The sequence below is a fragment of the Ambystoma mexicanum genome, chromosome 9, assembly GCF_040938575.1.
Source record: "Ambystoma mexicanum isolate Mex_15411 chromosome 9, UKY_AmexF1_1, whole genome shotgun sequence".
Lineage (NCBI taxonomy): Eukaryota > Metazoa > Chordata > Amphibia > Caudata > Ambystomatidae > Ambystoma > Ambystoma mexicanum.
Genome location: NC_090931.1, coordinates 1,539,767,100 through 1,539,785,726, shown reverse-complemented (window position 1 = coordinate 1,539,785,726; position 18,627 = coordinate 1,539,767,100). Strand labels below are relative to the sequence as shown.

The window sequence follows — 18,627 nt, the reverse complement described above, 5'->3', positions numbered from 1 at the left end:
TGCAAGAACAGGGAAGCTGGAGCCTCCTGCTGTTTTTAGATTGAATTTGGGGATCTTTAGTTGGTACAGATAGGGAGTTCTGGTAGGTCTGGAGGTGCTGTGTCTAGAGAATTTGTCAGATAGGTAGCGTGGGGCAGTCAGTGACAGGCACTTGTGTGTAAAGGGTTCTTAACTTAATTCTGTCGCGGATGGGTTTGTTTGCTGGCCGTGGAGATGCGAGGCTTATGCGGGAGGTTAAGAGCGCCTCTTAAGGCGTTATTTTGTAGAATCTGGAGTCTGTTCAGATTTTTTGTCGTGCAGCCCAGTAAAAGTGCGTTACAATAGTCTAATTTAGACAATATCAGCGCTCTAGCTAAGGTGAGACAACTGGAGGAGGATAAAAATGGTCTGCAGGCATTGATACGTTTATTAGTGTAGGTGGTAGATGAGATGGTGGCATTTATTTGTTTTTTCAGTGATAGAGTGGGGTCGAGATACACACCTAAAGTTTTAACCTCTTTGGATACTTTTATAATGTTGCCATCAATGGTGAAGGATTGGTACCTGGAATCCAATTTATTGAGGCGGGCCTGGGATCCTACGATAAGTAGTTCTGTCTTATCGTCATTGAGGCAAAGACTATGTGTGGCCATCCAGGCTTGAATTTCTAGGTAGATTTCGTTAAGCTTTGCAACATCTTTTTCATAGCAACCAGTGAGTGTGATGAGGACCTGTGGGTCATCAGCGTAATTGGTGTAGCTGACACCCAGATCGTCAAGGCGGTCAAAAAGAAGCTTAGGGAAGATGTTGTAAAGTGTAGGAGAGATGCAGGCGCCTTGGGGAACTCCACAATGGATTGGGATAGGGTCAGCAGCCGCTGAGGGGACGAAGACACTAGTCGACCTGTCAGACGAAAATGACTGAATCCAATTGGTGGCATGCTGGGAGAATGCGGCAGCCGAAGAGAGCTGTTGAGTAAGGATCTGGTGGTCAACCAGATCAAAGGCAGCGGAGACATTCAACAGGAGCAGAATGGCCAGATTGCCCTTGTCTTTGGCTTCATCCATTTGGATTTTTAGATCCAGGAGGGAGGTTTCTGTCCCGTGCCTAGGTCTAAAGCCAGATTGTCGCAGGCCTAAGAGGTTATTTTCTTCCAAATGTTGTTGTATTTGGAGGTAGGCTACTCTGTCTAATATTTTGAGAAGAAAAGGGACTGTTGTGATAGGTCTATAATTTGTGGGGCTGTTAGGGTCTAGGTTGGGTTTTTTGAGAAGGGGGAGGACCCACACTTCTTTGAGGTTGTTAGGGACCACTGAATTCTTAAAGGAAGAATCAATCAATGAGGTGATGAGAGGAGCTAGGTCCTTGGCTCCGTCCTTGATGACAGAAGCAGGGCATAGGTCACCTTTACAATTAGATGGTTTAAGGCTGGCGATTATCTTAATTACTTCTTCCTCAGTGACTGGGGAGAAGTGAAAAGGAGGGCAGTTGGGAAATGTGAGGTATTTTTGACTATTGGGGTTGTCTTTAACGGCAAGGCTCTAGCTGGATATTATTACACCAGGCTTTGCCTTTAGCACAGTCCTCTACGGGTGGTAATGGTGATTCACGTTCTCTTAGTATAGAGAATAGTTCTTTTGTGCCAGATTTAGCATAGAGTATTCTCGTACTGTAAATCTCTTTTTTGGTGTTTAGGATAGCAGATTTGTAGGTGGAGGCAACTGTAGAGAAATGTTCTTTTGTGGAGGGAGAGGGAGCTTTTCTCCAGCTAGATTCTGCAGTTCTTTTGGTGTTGCGGAGAGCCTTTAGTTCTGCTGAGAACCATTTGTTGGTATGGGCCGTGGGTTTGGCTTTATGTTGTTTGAGTGGAGCTATCTGGTTGAGGGCTAGTTCCATCGTGTTGTTGTAAAGGTCTACCAAGGTAGCAGGGTTGACATTCTGAGTGGGGAGGTTGGCTTTGGTGATGGGCGTAGGGAGTGGTCTAAGGTTGTCTATGGTGATGTTGCGATTGTTTCTGGAGAATATTTGTGGTGTCCTGGAGGGTGGTGTCGTTTTGGGAACAGTTCTGGGTGGTGATAAGGTCCATGCACATGGTGTGATGTGTGTCAGTGAGAGGTTACAGTTAGCATCTGCTAGCCAGTCTAGGGAACTTCCTTTTGTGTGTGTTGGCTTGTTAATGTGTTGAGTGAGGCCTAGGTGAGTAATGGTGTCGTTGAGAGAGGTAGCGTGATTGTCGTTGGGGTCATTAAGTCCCAAGTTGAAATCACCCATGATGATAATTTGTGAATTGGGTTTGGTGTTAGTGGAGAGCAGGAGAGAGATATCCTTCAAAGGTGGATAGGGAACCTGGTGGTCTGTATATAATGTGTAGGAGAATGGTTTGGGTGTTCGATAATGGAAGTTTGATGGAAAGGAGTTCGGCTGAAGGGAGGGTTGTGTTAGATGCTTCTCTGATGTTTAGGTCAGATTTAGCAATGATCGCCACGCCTCCTTCTATTCCATTTTTCCTATCAGCACGGAAGATGTTATAGTTATCAGGGATGGCTAATGCTAAGGTGGGACCAGTAGCTGGGTGGAGCCACGTCTCCGTGATGGCGATGAAGTCAAGGTGGTTAGAGGAGATAATTCCAGCCACATCGGTAGCGTGGGCTACCAAGGAGCGGGCATTGATGAGGGCACCCTTGATGGGAATGTGAGTAGGGTTAGCTTTCGGCTGTGGTGGTGTGTAGGGCGTGGTGCAGTTTTGGCTGATTAAGAGGTCGATATGCGGTGTCTGTTGCCTGAGATTCCTAGTCTGGATGGGGACTGCTCTAGCGGGTTTGTAGCTCAGGCTAGTGCGCTGGCTCAGTCTATCGTTTCTGAGTTTGATGGGTGGGGCTACACTCTGGTTGGTGGTAGTAGTTGGTAGAGTGAAGGGAGAGCCTAGTCGTGAATTTCTTAGAGGGGTAGGGAAAGGTATGAGAGGTGTAGGCGAGCAAGCAAATCTATTTATCCATTCCACTGGGGATAGATGTTCTGGGTAGAGTGGGGTGTTCGTGATGGTGCATTTCTGTGGTGTGATATTGTGGAGTAAGGGGAGAAGTGTTGCCATAGTCAATGTGGCTCCTCTTAGCGTGGCCATCATAGGAGGTAGGACTCAGAAGTAGTGGCAGAGGGTGGCGGCATAGGGGCTGGCGAGTGGATAGCTTGCAGGTAGTATCCGTGTAGGGTTAATAAATAGGTGGATCTCGGCTGTGGGGAGGTGTGGTGCTTCTGCAGCGCTAGGCAGAGGCATAGGGTAGTAAATACAATCATGGGCTGTAGAGGCACAGGGTAGTATATACAATCAGTAAATAAAATCATGGGCTGTACTGGGCAGCATTAGGCAGAGGCACAGGGCAGTATATACAATCAGTAAATAAAATCATGGGCTGTACTGGGCAGCATTAGGCAGAGGCACAGGGCAGTATATACAATCAGTAAATACAATCATGGGCTGTACTGGGCAGCATTGGGCAGAGGCACAGGGTAGTATATACAATCAGTACATACAATCATGGGCTGTACTGGGCAGCATTAGGCAGAGGCACAGGGTAGTATATACAATCAGTAAATAAAATCATGGGCTGTACTGGGCAGCATTAGGCAGAGGCACAGGGCAGTATATACAATCAGTAAATAAAATCATGGGCTGTACTGGGCAGCATTAGGCAGAGACACAGGGCAGTATATACAATCAGTAAATACAATCATGGGCTGTACTGGGCAGAATTAGGCAGAGGCACATGGCAGTAAATACAATCAGTAAATAAAATCATGGGCTGTACTGGGCAGCATTAGGCAGAGGCACAGGGTAGTATATACAATCAGTAAATACAATCATGGGCTGTACTGGGCAGCATTAGGCAGAGGCACAGGACAGTATATACAATAAGTAAATACAATCATGGGCTGTACTGGGCAGCATTAGGCAGAGGCACAGGACAGTATATACAATCAGTAAATACAATCATGGGCTGTACTGGGCAGCATTAGGCAGAGGCACAGGACAGTATATACAATCAGTAAATACAATCATGGGCTGTACTGGGCAGCATTAGGCAGAGGCACAGGACAGTATATACAATCAGTAAATACAATCATGGGCCGTGCTGGGCAGCATTAGGCAAGGCACAGGACAGTATATACAATCAGTAAATACAATCATGGGCCGTGCTGGGCAGCATTAGGCAGAGGCACAGGACAGTATATACAATCAGTAAATACAATCATGGGCCGTGCTGGGCAGCATTAGGCAGAGGCACAGGACAGTATATACAATCAGTAGATACAATCATGGGCCGTGCTGGGCAGCATTAGGCAGAGGCACAGGACAGTATATACAATCAGTAAATACAATCATGGGCTGTACTGGGCAGCATTAGGCAGAGGCACAGGACAGTATATACAATCAGTACATACAATCATGGGCTGTACTGGGCAGCATTAGGCAGAGGCACAGGACAGTATATACAATCAGTAAATACAATCATGAGCTGTACTGGGCAGCATTAGGCAGAGGCACAGGACAGTATATACAATCAGTAAATACAATCATGGGCCATGCTGGGCAGCATTAGGCAGAGGCACAGGACAGTATATACAATCAGTAAATACAATCATGGGCCGTGCTGGGCAGCATTAGGCAGAGGCACAGGACAGTATATACATTCAGTAAATACAATCATGGGCCGTGCTGGGCAGCATTAGGCAAGGCACAGGGTAAAATATGGGGACATAGGCAACGCGCTAGGCCAGACACAGAGCAATATTTTCAATCATATTAAAGGTGTTGACAACCAAGCTACTGGGGCAATCAATATGTTTGCCACGGAGGACGTAGGAGTAGTGCAAAACGAGTAAGGCAGGTTCAAATATTTGCACAGAGCACATATGGCAGGCATATGTTTAAAAGCAAATGACTCAAATGCAATGGGGTAACACCTAGGTTCAAGATAAAGTAAATGACTCAAATGCAATGGGGTAACACCTAGATTCAATATAAAAGCAATTGACTGAAGTGCAATAGGCACCATTTGGGCAGGAAGCGAGTCGGCAGTATAGGAGTGAAGGTAGTATAGGCAGTTCACAATGGCGGCTAAGAATACAGTGTAAAGGAGGCCAGCCGTGTAGGTTGACTTCGTTTCTAGCTCCATTTGCAGGCACAGTAAGAGGAGGCACTTGGGTGTGGGGTGACCATGATGACTGATACTGTTGGCGCCTGTTATCTGTTGCCGGTTAATGTCTGTAGCAGTGGGCGTCACTCTATGGTGGTAATGTTAATTCACGAAGCGTAGGGCTAAAGCAGGAGGGGGCATGCATCAAAGGTATATGGAGTATGGTTATAGCGCTTACCAAGTCTCCAAGAAGGATTTCAGCAGGGGGACCGGTCTTGGCCTCTGGACATTCTCTGGTGCACTGTGATGGCGTGCGCCTGGACGGCGTGTGATTGGTGCCTAAATGTGCACTGGCAGCCAATCTGTGCTTCGGGTGCTGTTGGATGGTGTTCTCAGGCAGGGACACACATCCTGGTGAAGGAGGCGGCCATCTTGGGAGGTGGTCTGCCTCGTGGGTCCTTATGGTAGCGCAGGTTAAGACAGTGGCAATGGAGGAAATGCAGCGCTTCACTGGGGTGGGTCAAATTGTATAATTATATATACAAATAATGTCGCTTCCATCCACTTTGCTCCGCGCTGTGGACAGCCGTCGCGCCTGCGGATAGGGATAGCCTCAAGGCTTACACATATTCTATGGGTGTTTCCCCTCCCATTATAATGGTCCCTATGCCTCCCTACCCTTACGCCTTTGCTAGTGTGCCACGCACGCTGCCAGTCAAAAAAAGTCAATACTTCATCCCGTCCTTCCCGTCAAAAAAACAAAATACCTTTCCCCACCCTCACTCTCACACTTCACACACTCAACACATACCTCCAATTACAAAATGCCCCTCCGCGGGCCTCCACCCTGCACAATAAACCTGCCAACAAAACAAGCTAAAGTAACAAGCTAAAATTAGAATAACTACTATTCCTGAGCCTACTAATTACGCGAGGCTCATACTTATTTCCTTTTCCCTCCATTACACAATATATGTGGTACCACCTTCTCCCCTCACTCGGGAAGACTCCCTATCATTCCACTTTCCTTTCCTTAATATTCTCCTTACAAAATTAATAATACAAAAAAATAAAAAAAACAACATCCATACCACTCCAATCATCTCACTCTGCATGTGCTCCCACTTTTCACACCTGCCCATATACCCTTCCTCAACTTGTTATCACTTGCAAGTGCATACTCAAATGCGCGTGTTCACCCAAACTCCTCCGTCATGGGGTTCCAAACACACCAGCCTGCACTCTCCTTGGAGCTGCGCCCCGCTCCAAAGACCAGACAGGAATTCTGCAAAGATGGCTGCTGTAAAACCCCTCAGGAACATGCGTTTTTCGGGACTGGTCGCTGTAGGTGGGTAGCCCCTCCGGAGAAGCGGCCTGGGCACCTCCTCTGTCTCAGAGTCACCAAAAAAAGGCACACCATTAAACGCTCACACTACAAAAAAAATACAATCCGCTAGGGAAAAAAGGCCCAAGCAAATCTTTCAAGTATAGCACATTTTATTTCTACAAAAATAGGTGTGCCAGCAAAGAACTCGGCTGCTAAGGAACGTTCAGAGGAAAAAGGGTACAAGCAGGAGCTTAAAAGGAGCCCCAATGTCATGGGTGATATCATTACATATAGTAAAACCTGCGTGGCTGGTGCGACCCTATACATGGTTGGCCTCTTTCATAGGGGATGCCAGGCCATTTGTCCCAGCCCGTCCGTCTTCCGTCATGTGGGATCTGCATGGGCCGATTGTCTCCAGGGAACGAAGGCCAAAGAAGCAATTAGTTACATTTGTGAATAGTGCTACTCTATCATTATACAGTGCACATGGCATGCTTTGAAAACAGGCACAGGGGGAGTCTGGAGGTCTCACTAACCCACACAAATATTTCACTCATCCCGATCGCGTCTCTCGCCCTCCAAGGCTTCCACCCTCACTTTTGAACTATAATTTATCCCTCGCTGTACCTTGCATCACAAATCATGTCCTTATGAAAAAAAGGTGGGCCGACCATGCTCTTAGATCTTTTATTGTTGCTTGGTTTATGGTCGGTTGTCTGGGGTCAACTGGTATCTTGGAATTCAGAGGCTCTGGGCTGATAGAGGCAGGGGCTTTAACTTGTAGTTGGCTGGGTGGGAGTCGGAGGCCTGCTTCGGCCTGTTTGTGATACCACGTACACCAAGGCACTCAGTGCCATCTCGTGGCCTTTCAGGGCACATTCTCTCTTAGAACAAACATATTGGCAACAACTTTAGAACAAAGAAGGGTTTCTGTGGAAGTGTACGGCGTGGGCCTCTCCTCAGCACATGGTGCCTGTTCTCCTTCAGGCTCGCGGCCTGTGTTTAACACAGTAAATACTGCTTGGACATGCAGGCCTTATGCTTCTTAATTTCAGCGAAATGGCATCAACTTCTATGTGCACTCTATGTCTTGGTTGTCTAAATAACATAGAATACTATGATTGTGTGGGGACTGTTAGATAAAACCCCCCCACGACCCCTGCCCCCTAGGCTAGTAGAGGTCTTCCAATGGGGCTTGCTTCACCCTAAAGCGCCTAGCGGGTGGGATAGGTTTGTTCTCTTCCCAACAGTACGCAATATAAACGAGATACACAAAAATCCAGCAGCCTATGGATCCAGGATATAGTAAAACAGATGCAAAAGAGTTTCACAAACTTCTCGGGCTACTCAGCAGGGGCGGGGAAGGGCAGGATTGATTTTGAGAAAAAAGAAAAAAGTTCTTTCCACTGCCAGCTAAATTAATGTGGGGGATCTCTTTCAGATCTTTTGGGTCTCGTCAAGCAAGTGGGAGCAATGACACAAATAAACGGTAGGTGGCTGTTAGGTGGACGGATGTAATTGGTGCACACTGGTCGTTATCCAAGACTCGCAAGAACAGTAGGAACAGCCCGCCTCACTGCCTGCTTCGCTAATGTAGTGATTATATGCAGCAGCAGGGGGGGAAACAGTAAGGGTCCTCCTCCTTCAAGCACAGTGGACCAAAGCAGCAGGACCAGCCCACTTCGCCGGCATCAAAGAAAGCACAAACATTACCTATGCGGTTTTGCGAGCCTAACTAACATCAGACGCCCAATGGAACAAGCACTCCATGGCTCCAGGATTCCAGGATGGGCGGGGCTTACACAATCAATAGGGGAAAGGATTTTCCATACAAGGGCTCCGATTTATTTTCATTTATTTTATTTTATTTATTCATATTTGTAAAGCGTGCAACAGCCCGAGGGCATCGTGGCATTTGTTACAGTGAGTGAACAGAGCTTAGTTACATGTACAATCAGTAATACTTATTTCACATTTTGCATAAGATAATATACATAGGACATAGAGTGAGGTGGAGGCTAAGAAGGTGATGTGAGGAGTGTTCATAGAAGAGTTGTTAGTTAAAGAGGGAAGTTTTCAGGTTTTTACGAAAGGCAGGGAGAGAGGTTTCTGCTCCGAGGGCAGTGGGGAGTGCATTCCAGAGTTTTTTGGGCTAAGTATGGGAGGCCTATCCCTCCTGCTTTAGCCCTGTTGATGCTCTGAACGGTGAGTTGATTGGTGTAGCATGTTCTGGTGGGCCTGGTTGAGATAGATCTGGATGTGTCTGAATGGTAGGAGGGTGCGGTAAGGTTAAGGCATTTGTGTGTGGTAGTGAGGATTTTAAAGGTGATGAGGTCTTTGACTGGGAGCCAGTGAACGGTCTGCCTAACATGTGAGATGTGGTCTCTTCTTGGGATACTTAAAGCTGCTCTTAACGAGTTATTTTGGGTGTTTGGAGTCTGTTTATGTTTTTTTATAGAGGTGCCTGCTAGGAGAGCGTTGCAATAGTCAAGCTTAGCACCTATGGTGGCTCTGGCTATTGAGAGAGTGTTATCCTTGGTTCGAAAGGGTTTTATGGCGTTAATGAGTTTGGTGCTAAAGGCGGAGGCAGAGACGACAGTGCTGACTTGCTTGTTCATGGATAATGTGGCATCAATGTGAACCCCTAATGTCTTACAGAAGATAGGACTGGGATGATGCATTTGTCAATGCTGAAATTGGAGTAGAGATGATCTAGCTTAGCTAGTGTGCTCTTTTAGCCCAGAATAAGAATTTCTGTCTTGTCTCCATTGAGGCATAAACCATTTGTGGCCATCCATGCTTGAATGGTGGAATAGATTTGACATATCGCTGTAGCATCTTGGTCATAGGTGCCTGTTAGAGGAAGGAGCACCTGGGTATCGTCAGCATAATTTGTGTATGCGATCCCAAATGCAGCGAGTTTATCATAAAGAGGCTTAGTAAAGAGATTGTATAGAGTTGGGGGCCGTACAGGATCCCTGTGGAACTCCGCAGTAAATGATAGTGGGAGCTGCATTTGCTGTGTTTGAGAAGACTTTCATTGCTCTACCTTCTAGGAAGGAGGTGATCCAGGAAGCTGCTTGGTCGGAGGCGTACGCTGCTTGTGTAAGGTGTGCGGCGAGGGTTTTGTGGTCTCGAAAGCCGCTGAGAGGTCTAGGAGGAGGAGTAGTGCGGGCTTGACTTTGTCCAAGATTTGGGTGATTTGATTTTTTAAGTCTAGCAGGGCAGTTTCTGCGCCGTTCCCTTTGCGGAATCCAGACTTTTTCCTAGGATAGTGTTAGTTTCCAGCTAAAATTGGATCTGACTCTGAGCGGCCTTGTCTAATATTTTGAGAAGAAACGGGACAGTGGTTATGGGCCGGTAGTTATTAGGCTGGGAAGGATCTAGCGTAGGCTTATTCAAGAGGGGGCACACCCAGGCTTCTTTGACACGGTCTGGGACGATGCCCGATTTAAATGAGGAGTTGATGAAGGCAGTCACGAGTGGAGCAAGGGGCTCGGCACACTCCTTAATGAACTTGGCGGAGGGGGGGGCATACATTGCCCTTGCATTGCGACGGTTTAAGGTGTTTAAGAATGTCTTTAACTTGAGATTCTGAGATGTTTTTACATGCAAATTTGGGGAAGTTGATGGTTTTGCGGTTGGGCAAGGTCTGTGTAGGTTGGTTCTGGTTCAATAGGGCTTCATAATGATCTTGAATTTTGTTTTGTAGGAGGTCTATTTTTTTTTTAGCATAGGGGCTTGTGCACCAGGCTTCATCTTTATCGATCCCGTCCCGTCGGTGCTGGTAGGAGGAGAAGTGAGTTCATTAAAGATGGTGAAAAGTTCTGGATTGAGAGTTGGCATCAGATTTTAGCGATTATACGCTTCGGATTTGGCATCTTTGTACTTTAGGGCAGCTGCTTTGAAGTTTTCTTTAGAGGCGTCACAGATGTTTGCCTGCCAGATTTTGAGAGCCTGGCGTTTGTTAGCACGCAAGGTTTGGAGCTCTTCTGTGAACCAGGAGTTTGCATGGAACAACTTTTTTTCTTTCTTGCTTTCATGTGGGACTACGGAGTTTACTTCGTTAGTTAGGGTGTCCTTGAATATAACAGCTAAGACATTGGGGTCTTGCGAGAAAGGAGGTGCTAAGCAAGGGAGGTCAAGATAGGGTCAGAGGTTATCCGCAGTTAGCTTTTTAGCGCTTCTAGCTAGTGTGGCAGGGGTAGGTGTGGTAGTTTTGGTGCTGGAGACTGTGGTAACGGGGAATTGTATGCAGTTATGGTCTGTCCATGGGTAAGCAACGTTAGAGGTGATGGAGGAGGCACAATTGTGGTCAACCACCCACTCAAGGATGTAGCCTTTGGTATAGGTAGAGCTCAGAATTTTTAGGGTAGAATCACAGATCAGTGAGGTCCTTGGTGAGTGAGGTCGCGGCTTTATCATTGGGGTCATTGAATCCTAGGTTAAGGTTGGCTAGGAGTAGCGTTTTGGTGGATTTTTTTATATTTCCAGGTGTCCGGGAGGCCGATAAATTACATGAATATTGATGGTGTTTTTAGGTGTTAGTGACAGTTTGGCCGATAGGCTGTCTACGTTACCCTCCCATGGGTGAGAGGAGAGCCTGAAGGATAATGAGTCTTTGAAGTTCAGTGCTACCCCCCCCCCCCATCCTATTTTAGATGGTCTATCCTGTCTGAGGATAGAGTAAGCTGCGGGCAGGGCTAGTGTGATGGCCGGGCAAGATGCCTCATGTAGCCATGTTTCAGTGATGGCTAATATATCTAGGTCTAGACTAAGTATGAGGTCATTTACTTCGAGATCATGGCGGTAAGAGAGCGAACATTGAGCAGGGCGCATTTGTAATGCAGTGGTTGATCGTTTCTGTCAAGTCGCAGTGGTTTAGCTGCCTTAAGTGTAGCGTTATATGGCTTATTAGGGTTGAGAGGTGGCCTTGTGCTAAGTGGCCGTGTAGTACTGGAATTAGGGATATGCCAGCCAGAGGGGCGAGTGGTGCATCTCACTGAGGTGCGCGTTCCTAGTCTTAGGTTTCTGCGCGTTGCGGGCGTGGGAATGGCGGTGTTATGCATAGTTAGAGTGCGTGTTCTGAGTCTGGAGAGTCTGAAGTAGCAATTGGGTGTGTGAGTAAGTGCATGTGTAGTGTCACAAGTGGTGTGGGAGGGCATGAGTATGTTAGTCATGGTGCTGTTAGTTAAATTAAGGGAGTCTTGACGATTGAGGGAAGAAAGCCTGGCATAATACAGTATAATGTTCAAGAGGAGTAGCGTGGGAAACAATTGGTGGGAAACAAGGGACACGATATAAAAGAAGGATCGATACAGTGTAGCAGCATTTGCCTTGCAGGATGTCAGACAGCCTGTCGAGAGAACAGAGGAGTGGTGGGTCTATTCAGATTAGAAAAAAGAAACAAAGAAACCGTTACTCCACCACCAATCTCAAGAGAAGGCCTGGATAAGCTTGGAAGGGTGAAAAAATAAAAAACACATGTGAACCTTATCTGTATGTTACCCTCAATGAAGATTTGATTTAACTACGACCCTTGGAGCCAGTAAATCCAAACATTGGAAACTCACCTGCCTCTGGGTCTGCACTGCTTCCTCCCGCTTCTTCTTCACAATATGCAACGGGGACTAAAGCCGGGTCTTCATCTTTCCTCAAATAAATAATGAACAACAAGTTATTCAGAGTTTCAGGAAGTAAATATTGGGAGTTTAAACCAATGACAAAGAGCACTTTATACCAACACAATCATTCCCAAGCAATGGGGCACATATTAAAATATTTAAAAGTTTGATTTTGACTTTATAAACATTGCAAGGGTAAAGGTTGTGGGTTGAACCGTATGAAATACAGAGCATTTGAACATTGGTGCATGAATGAAAAAGCTTTAAAGTTCAAGAGCAGAACGCTCTTCAGAGTTGGTTTCTTCATTTGTGATATATCATCAAACCATCATAACATTTATGATATTGTGCCTTCTGTTCCGGAGGCGCACTGGTTCTCGAGGGACGTCATCATGTCATAACATTTATAATATTGTGCCTTCTGTTCCAGAGGCGCACTGCTTCTGGTGGGACGTCATCATGTCATCATAACATTTATGATATTGTGCCTTCTGTTCCAGAGGCGCAATGGTTCTCGGGGACGGCATCATGTCATAAGAACATTTATGATATTGTGCCTTCTGTTCCAGAGGCGCAATGGTTCTCGGGGACGTCATCATGTCATCATAACATTTATGATATTGTGCCTTCTGTTCCAGAGGCACACTGGTTCTCGGGGACGGCATCATGTCATAAGAACATTTATGATATTGTGCCTTCTGTTCCAGAGGCGCACTGCTTCTCGGGGACGTCCTCATGTCATCATAACATTTATGATATTGTGCCTTCTGTTCCAGAGGCGCACTGCTCCTCGAGGGACGTCATCATGTCATCATAACATTTATGATATTGTACCTTCTGTTCCAGAGGCGCACGGTTCTCGAGGGACGTCATCATGTCATCATAACATTTATGATATTGTACCTTCTGTTCCAGAGGCGCACGGTTCTCGAGGGACGTCATCATGTCATCATAACATTTATGATATTGTACCTTCTGTTCCAGAGGCGCACGGTTCTCGAGGGACGTCATCATGTCATCATAACATTTATGATATTGTGCCTTCTCTTCCAGAGGCGCACTGGTTCTCGGGGACGTCCTCATGTCATCATAACATTTATGATATTGTGCCTTCTGTTCCAGAGGCGCACGGTTCTCGAGGGACATCATCATGTCATCATAACATTTATGATATTGTACCTTCTGTTCCAGAGGCGCACGGTTCTCGAGGGACGTCATCATGTCATCATAACATTTATGATATTGTACCTTCTGTTCCAGAGGCGCACTGCTTTACGAGGGACGTCATCATGTCATCATAACATTTATGATATTGTACCTTCTGTTCCAGAGGCGCACTGCTTCTTGGGGGACACCATCGCAGGCATAATCTTTGGCCACATCCCTGCACGGGATCTTGTGACACTGAAAGATAATCTACAAAACTACCCTAGTTGTCACAGGTGGCATTGAAATCAATCTGAGTCTTTGTGACACTTCAAGAGTTTTTATTTTGTTTGCAGGGCCAAAAGCTGTCTCTCTCTCCCTCCCTCTCGTCCTGACACACCCTTCCTCCCTAACACAGGCATCCGGAACCCCAGGTAAGTGCTACCAAACGTTGACCCCTCCTGTCTAAAAGCCGTGTCTATATGCGATAACCTAAAGGCTGTTTGCCTTGTCGAACTCAGGGACTTCCTAGCTCTCCCTTCTCTGACTAGTTGTTAGTGTTCTATTAGGACAGGGAAGGTGTCTTGCAGAGGCCCAGTAGAGATTGGTCATGCTCAGTCTCTCCTTCCCATCTCCATACCAATCTCCTCCAAAATCTCCGCTCACCTTGTTCCTCACTCTCCCTCAGATGAGATGAAATGTTATTTTATTTATATTGCACGCGTACACAAGTACACTCGCCCCTCCTGATACCTCCATCCTTACCTGTCACTACTTACTCTCTTCTCGGTACTACTCCCTTTACTACTACTTCCTCCTCCACACTTCCACTATTCCTCTCACACTACCACTCCACTGACATGCCTATAAATTGTACCCTTTCCTTTTACTCAGTATCATACACTTCACAACCACTCCTTACTCTAATCACACTAATCAGTTGCCACATTAACACACACATTGCAAAACCACTCTCACCGCTAAGCCAGTACCTCGTCTGCTCCACAAATCCCTTCCACAAGCCGCTGCTCCCTCCTTCATCCTGCCGGTCCCTTGATCGTTCTCCACCTTCACCTCCGACCTCACCCGAAAACACAGACTTCCTGCTTCTTGTCCCCGGTTTAAATCGCCGCCCCTGCGAGCTTTGGATAACTTTCCCTGGCCAATCTCACCCATACTTCCCTGCTGTAAGGGTGTCGAAGAAGGAAGCTCACACAAAGTTGCCATGTCTGTGGTTAAAGATTTTTATTAACATTTAAAAAAACCTTCAACACCCCCCTCTCTAAGGGGAATTTCCCTGCCTCAAACAAATCTCAAGGAACTGTCAGAATGTCCGTCCAAATGAAAATCCAATGCCCTGTGTCAGAAACTACTTCGAACCCTTACACTACAACTAAAACTAATATTGTCCAACAGAAAGTTCTTTCTCCAGGAGAAGGACTCCCTTCACCTGGTATATGGGTAGCGTGCCCTCAAAGCTCTCTTGCAAAGACAATGCCAGGGAGAATGACTCCCTTTGCCTGGCCTGAAGCAATCTCACAGAACGTTCTCTCCCCAGGAGAAGGACTCCCTTCGCCTGGGGTATATATGATGTTCCCAGAAGTATCCTCTTGAACACAAATTCCAGGGGGAATGACTCCCTTCGCTTTGCTGGTAAATCCAGCACTTTTTACAGTAATATTTGCATACCAGGAGAATGGCTCTGTTCTCCTGGTATCGCTCAGTACGCTCCAATGTGAGGGGGAATGACTCCCTTCTCATGGCGCCTCTTCAGCATACTTGACTGGATTTTATTTTCCCACCAGGAGAATGACTGCTTCTCCTGGTGTGTGTGAGTTATTTTCTCACTTGGGTTTTGCCTTGGCACTTTTTCACAGAATCAATAAAGTTCTTACTTATCTCAGGGTCCCAGACCCTTCTCTGGTGGTCAGTGGGCTTACCTCTGCCACTAATACGAGGAGCATGTCCTTGGATGTATTCTTTACTTTTGTTCTAATCCCAAACCCATCACTGGCGGTAGTTGGTCCTATCCCAGCCACTGGTACAAGGAAGATTCCATCACCTTTTTCTCTGCATCTGCGTGCATCTGCGGAGGCCATATTCTTAGGAAAAAACAGCTCCTATTCCCCAACTAAAAAGCAGTCGTCTGAAGGCTGAATTCTTTATTAAAATTGTGAAGATTCAAGATGGGCTTAAGATATGCTACAGGGTATCAAAGCCAGCTTGACCTTCCTTTTGCCAGCAAAGTGTTTGTGGTTCAGCATTTCTCAGTTTATCCTTGAGGCAAGATGTTATGGCCAAATAATTGGGAATAAACCGCTGCTAATAACAGGTAACCCCTAAAATGGCTCTCAGGTCTCTTTTGGTCTTGAGAGGAGGGGTTTCCTGTATAGCCCTGACTTTTCCCACCTGGGGTTGGACTAGGACAAACAGATATTTGGCTGGCAACGGCACTAGCGGACACTTTTGGCTTTAGTGGTAAGGCTGGCTTGCCTCAAAGTACGGGTGACTTCATATAAATGAAACAGGTGTTCCTCCCAGGTTTTGCTGTGGACTACGATGTGGTCCAAATACACGCCACAGAAATAGGAAAAGGGTCACGTTATCTGATCCATCAGCTGATGTAAGTTCGCAGGAGCCCGTGAAGTCCGAAGAGAAGGACTTTAAAATTAAATAGCCATCTGGAGAAACCTGTCTTTTCTTTATCAGAGGAGATCAGTGGCACCAGCCAATAGCCCTTGGTTAGATCAATCGTGGAGATATAGACAGCTGATCCCAGTCTGTCGATGAGGTCGACAATCTAAGGCATAAAATAGTTATCAAACTGGGATACAGTGGTCAAATGGTTTGGCCACAAGCACCATTGGTGATGACCACGAACTCTGTGAAGGTTCAATTATACCTGCGGCTAGCATTTTCTCCATCTCCTGGAGGACCATCTCCTTCCTTGTCTCCGGAATTCAGTAAAGCCTCAAGTTAGTCACTTTACCTGGGGGTGTGCACATGTAATGTTTAATCCCTTTAACTCTTCCAGGTTCACTATTAAACACATCTGGGAATGGGTCTATGAGAGCCTGGATCCCCTGTTGTTGTTGCTTTGGTAAATCAGAGGAGACCAGACTATATTCCGATTTTTCCTCGGTTAATTAGGTGGCCATTAGGACAGTAGAGGGTTCCACTGGGTCCTCCGTCCACTCCTTTAGCAGGCTTATGTGATATATTTGGGTTTTGAGCCTTATGTCTGGCTGGGCGACCTTATAGTTAAAGGGACCTATCCTCTCTAATATTTCATAAGTCTGTACCATCGTGAAAGCATTTTGTGCTCTGAGGTGGACAAGGGGACTAACAATTATTGTCTGATGGAAAAGGACTGTGATACTGCTTTATCATAATGGGTCTTTTGGCTTTCTTGAGCCTGCACTAGATGTTTTTGGACAAGGTCCCGCACAATAGTCATGGGCTCTTTAAGTCTTTGCGCATTTTGGGACACAGTTAACACTGCCTCTTCCTTTTCTTCTCACGTCTCCCGGAGCATATCCATTATGCCTCCGGTGTCGCGTCCGTAAAGGAGCTTAAAAGGGATAAAGCATAGGGAAGCCTGGGGACCTTTTCTGTTGACAAAAAGGGCCCATGGGGTCATTGTGACCCAATTGTGTCCATCTGCTTCCACTAATTATTTCAGAACGTTTTTCAGGGTTTGATTAAAATGTTTTACTAAACAGTCTGTTTGAGGGTGGTAAACAGAGGTGCATAGGGTTTTGATCTTTAAGATTCATTCACTTCTGCCATCCGTTTTGACATAAAAATACTTCCTCGACCGAACAATATTTCTCTTGGAAAGCGCACCCATGATAGAACATGGATTATCTGCTTTGATGTATTATTTTTCATCGGGAAGTCCTCTGGATACTGAGTTGCATAATCTAGAATATACTTATTCCCTAGTTTGGACTTTTCTAGTGGTCCCACTATGTCCATGCCAATTCTAGAGAAGGGTACCTCTATTTTAGGGAGAGGTAACCGGGCTAGTGAAGGGGAGTGTGGAGCTGTTTTCTGGAGAAAGTAGCATATGGCTATGAAGTTCTTAATATCTGCATAAACCGAGGGCCAATATAACTTGTTGATAATCTGTTTTTGCCATTCATAGGAGCTCCAAAGTCAAATGGGCATGAGCTATCTCCAGGACAATCCTCCTATGGCTTCTAGGGGCGAGAATCTGGGTTCCATTTATCCCTTCTGGTGTAAGATCTCTTCGATAGAGAAGAACTTATTTCAAAAAATAAAATGGGCTATCCTTAGACCTTTCGTCTTCAGGAACTATCTTTAGGAAGCCTTCCGACAGGATAGGATCATTTAGCTGATCGAAAGCTAGGACAGGAATTATCTTGGTCTCTTCACCAGTAGCTCTCAGTGTTACTAGAGTCTCATTAGATGGGGTTCTTCATCAGCCTGTCCAAAACCCTTAGTAGCTCTCTGTGAGATCGTGTGCTTGCACTTCTACGGGTTTTGGAAAGAGGGGCCCTTCTAAGATTCCCTCAGCGATATTCTCCACAGTTTTCACATGGTATGCTTGTTTCGCATTATTCTGAATCAGGACTTTTACATCACCCCTATAGTATGGGTCTATTAGTCCAGCCATTACGTCCAAGCTGTACCTTCAAGCTTAACCAGACTTGGATACTAGGCAGATGTGGTGACCTTTGGTGGTGATAAAATGAGGCAAGTTGGGATCAACTGGCACTCTCCTACCGCTATCGATACATCGGGAATACTGTGTAGGTCGAAATCTATAGATTCACTAGTAGCTACACTGGGACCAGTGGCCTGGCTGCTCAGTTTTGAATAATTCGGAGTTCCTCAATTTGTATCACTTGAGTCAGATCCCACATCTGACACCATATGTCGTCGAAGAAGGAAGCCGACACAAAAGTGGCATGTTTGTGGTTAAATACTACCATAAAAGAAACCCTCAATTTCCCCATCTCTAAGAGAGGTTTCCTTGCCTCTAACTAAATCTCTGTCAGAATGTCCGTCCAAATGAAAATCCACCGCCCTTTGTCAGAACCTATTTCTAACCCTTAGACTACAACTAAAACTAATATTGTTCAACAGAAAATTCATCGTCCAGGAGAATGACTCCCTTCTCCTGGCATAGGGATAGTGTTCCCTCAATGTTTTCTTGCAAAGACAATGCCTGGGGGGAATGACTCCCTTACACTGGCCTGCAGCAATCTAAAAGAACGTTCTGTCCCGAGGAGAATGGCTCCCTTCTCCTGGTGTATTTATGATGTTCCCAAAAATGTCCTCTTGAACACAAATGCCAGGGGAAATGACTCCCTCCCCCCCCTGGCTGGTAACTCCAGCACTTTGTACAGTAAATTTGGTATACCATGAGAATGGCTCCCTTCCCCTGGCG

The 18,627-nt window shown here is 46.1% G+C and overlaps 1 protein-coding gene across 1 annotated transcript in view; it reads right to left on the bottom strand.

The window, feature by feature from the left end:
• LOC138487577 (uncharacterized) overlaps nt 1–18,627 on the bottom strand; it is a 306,899-nt gene that overhangs the window by 32,321 nt on the left and 255,951 nt on the right. The window contains 1 exon segment of the mRNA XM_069614050.1: nt 12,015–12,089. Coding sequence (XP_069470151.1) covers nt 12,015–12,089 — 75 coding nt within the window.